The 2,765-nt window shown below is 40.7% G+C and overlaps 1 protein-coding gene across 1 annotated transcript; it reads left to right on the top strand.

Annotated features, from left to right (window-relative positions):
• Positions 1–926: 926 nt before the first annotated feature.
• Positions 927–1,620, top strand: LOC120355947 (the record flags this gene model as incomplete). Its single annotated transcript, XM_039444709.1, has 1 exon — positions 927–1,620. A coding segment is annotated over one exon (497 nt), but the record flags the coding sequence as incomplete, so codon positions are not given.
• Positions 1,621–2,765: the final 1,145 nt, after the last annotated feature.

Raw genomic sequence — 2,765 nt, 5'->3', positions numbered from 1 at the left:
TAAATCCGCGCAGTTTAAGACGGAATGAACCGTTGCAACTTTGAGCATCCAGACGGTACAGTCTTGACGGTGCAGTCTGTATTTCCGCTCAGTTTTGTGTGATATCACATGGAGGAGGTCTTCTGTGGTCAATTTTCGCCTGCTGTATTGTAAAAAAAAGATTGGAACACATCAGAGGAACCGTTCGTTCAAAATGGCACGGAAATGGCTTTGTAAAAAGGCGGGACTTTTCCCATATAAGATTATTGCGTGAATTTACGTGACGAACCTAATGATGGCGAAACTACTTAGAATGGACATGGACACGTATATTTACTTATTGGAATTAGTGACACCGCATATATCAAGAAAGAAAATACTTGTATGAGAGTAGCAATATAACAAATGAAAGGCTAACAGCAACTTAAGATTTTTGGCAACCGGCAGACGTTACAAAGACCTGAGTTCACAACAATTATATCAAAACAATCGCTAAGTGAAATCATTCCCGAAACATGTGAAGCTATCTACAGGAGCTGAAGAAGGATTACTTGAAGGTAAGAAATATTGTTATTTTCCATAAACGATTTATTATTAATGAACATTATAAACGGAGTTTATATTTAATTGGAAAACGGGAGTAAGTGTCCACACGCAACGACATGTCTGCGCAGGTCACGGTTTTCAGAGCTCACGAGCTCGTTATCGCTGCAATTGTGCAGTCCTCCCGACGGACTCAAAACTGCGCAGTTTTCCGGTCCACACGCAACGTTTTGTCTGCAACGTCTTAAAACTGCGCGGATTTAAAACGTTGTACAAAATGGAGCGTCTGGACCGGCCTTTAAGGCAGGTCCAGATGCTCCGTTTTACACAACGTTTTAAATCCGCAGTTCAAGACGTTGCAGACAAAACGTTGCGTGTGGGACCGGAAAACTCGCAGTTTTGAGTCCGTCGGGAGGACTGCACAATTGCAGCGATAACTGAGCTCGTGAGCTCTGAAAACCGTGACCTGCGCAGACATGTCGTTGCGTGTGGACACTTACTCCGTTTTCCAATCCGTTTTGTTCCTCAGTTTTCTCTAATCATCCGACCATGGCAGATTTTCGGCAAATCTTCTCGCGAGTTTTTGACGGATTTTATTTCACTTTATGAAAGTTTTCCGTGCATTTGGCGAGTTAAATCCAAAGAGTACAGTGACAGGAACAAAAAGGAGGGAGCGTACGAGAGATTGGTTGAAAAGTTCAAAGAAATAGATGTCAACGCGAGCAGGGAGACAGTGGCGAAGAAAATCAATTCTTTGAGAAGCGTTTATCGCAAAGAATTGGCAAAGGTAAACAAATCGATTCGATCTGCGGCTGGAGAGGACGAAATTTACAAGCCATCTCTGTGGTATTTCGATTTGCTGCATTTTGGTCCAATGAATGCCACGAATTATTGGCCTTAACAGAATACGCCACATCAAATCAGAATGCAACAAAATCTTTCTTCAGAAGTCCGACAATACCACTCCTTCTCGCAGCAGCCGCAGCCTATGCCACATAACTACGCCTCAGAACAAATACCTCACACTCAGGAGTATGAAACAATTGGGAAAATTTCGGCAGTTTCATGAATCATCCCACAGCAAGGTGAACAAGATGTACAGACACGCGCCCACCAAGCCCCTGCCCAATCTCCCGTTGGAACCTACTTGTCATCATTTCAACGAAACTGAAGTATTCTTGCGTGCATTTCTATTGCTACCATAATAACTTTTCTACAATAATAAAGTTTATAATGTTCAATTAAATAATAAATCGTTTATGGAAAATAACAATATTTCTTACCTTCAAGTAATCCTTCTTCAGCTCCTGTAGATAGCTTCACATGTTTCGGGAATGATTTCACTTAGCGATTGTTTTGATATAATTGTTGTGAACTCCAGGTCTTTGTAACGTCTGCCGGTTGCCAAAAATCTTAAAGTTGCTGTTAGCCTTTCATTTGTTATATTGCTACTCTCATACAAGTATTTTCTTTCTTGATATATGCGGTGTCACTAATTCCAATAAGTAAATATACGTGTCCATGTCCATTCTAAAGTAGTTTCGCCAATCATTAGGTTCGTCACGTAATTCACGCAATAATCTTATATGGGAAAAGTCCCGCCTTTTTAAAAGCCATTTCCGTGACCATTTTGAACGAACGGTTCCTCTGATGTGTTCCAATCTTTTTTTTACAATACAGCAGGCGAAAATTGACCACAGAAGAACCTCCTCCATGGTGATATCACACAAAACTGAGCGGAAAATACAAGACTGCACCGTCAAGACTGTACCGTCTGGATGCTCAAAGTTGCAACGGTTTCATTCCGTCTTAAAACTGCGCGGATTTAAAACGTTGTACAAAATGGAGCGTCTGGACCGGCCTTTAGATTCAAGTCGAAGGTTTGGCATTTCTCTTAATGTTTGAATGTTGAATGTTTATATGTTGCGCATTTACAGCGAAACGCGGTAATAGATTTTCATGAGATTGACAGGTATGTTCCTTTTTAATTGCGCGTCGACGTATATACAAGGTTTTTGGAAATTTTGCATTTCAAGGGAATATAAAAAGGAAAAAGGTGCCTCCCATACGCCAATATTAGAGTAAAATTCAGACTATAGAATTATTCATCATAAATCAGCTGACAAAAGTGATTACACAGCGCAGATGTGTGGAGAAGCCATTCTATTCTTGTATTTCCATAAGGTCTATAGTTTCAATCAGGTACTTGTGGATGAGAATACTGCGTGAGGTCTTCTGTTCAC

Source organism: Nilaparvata lugens, unplaced genomic scaffold (assembly GCF_014356525.2).
Source record: "Nilaparvata lugens isolate BPH unplaced genomic scaffold, ASM1435652v1 scaffold5325, whole genome shotgun sequence".
Taxonomy (NCBI): domain Eukaryota; kingdom Metazoa; phylum Arthropoda; class Insecta; order Hemiptera; family Delphacidae; genus Nilaparvata; species Nilaparvata lugens.
This window is presented reverse-complemented; position numbering and strand designations above follow the sequence as displayed.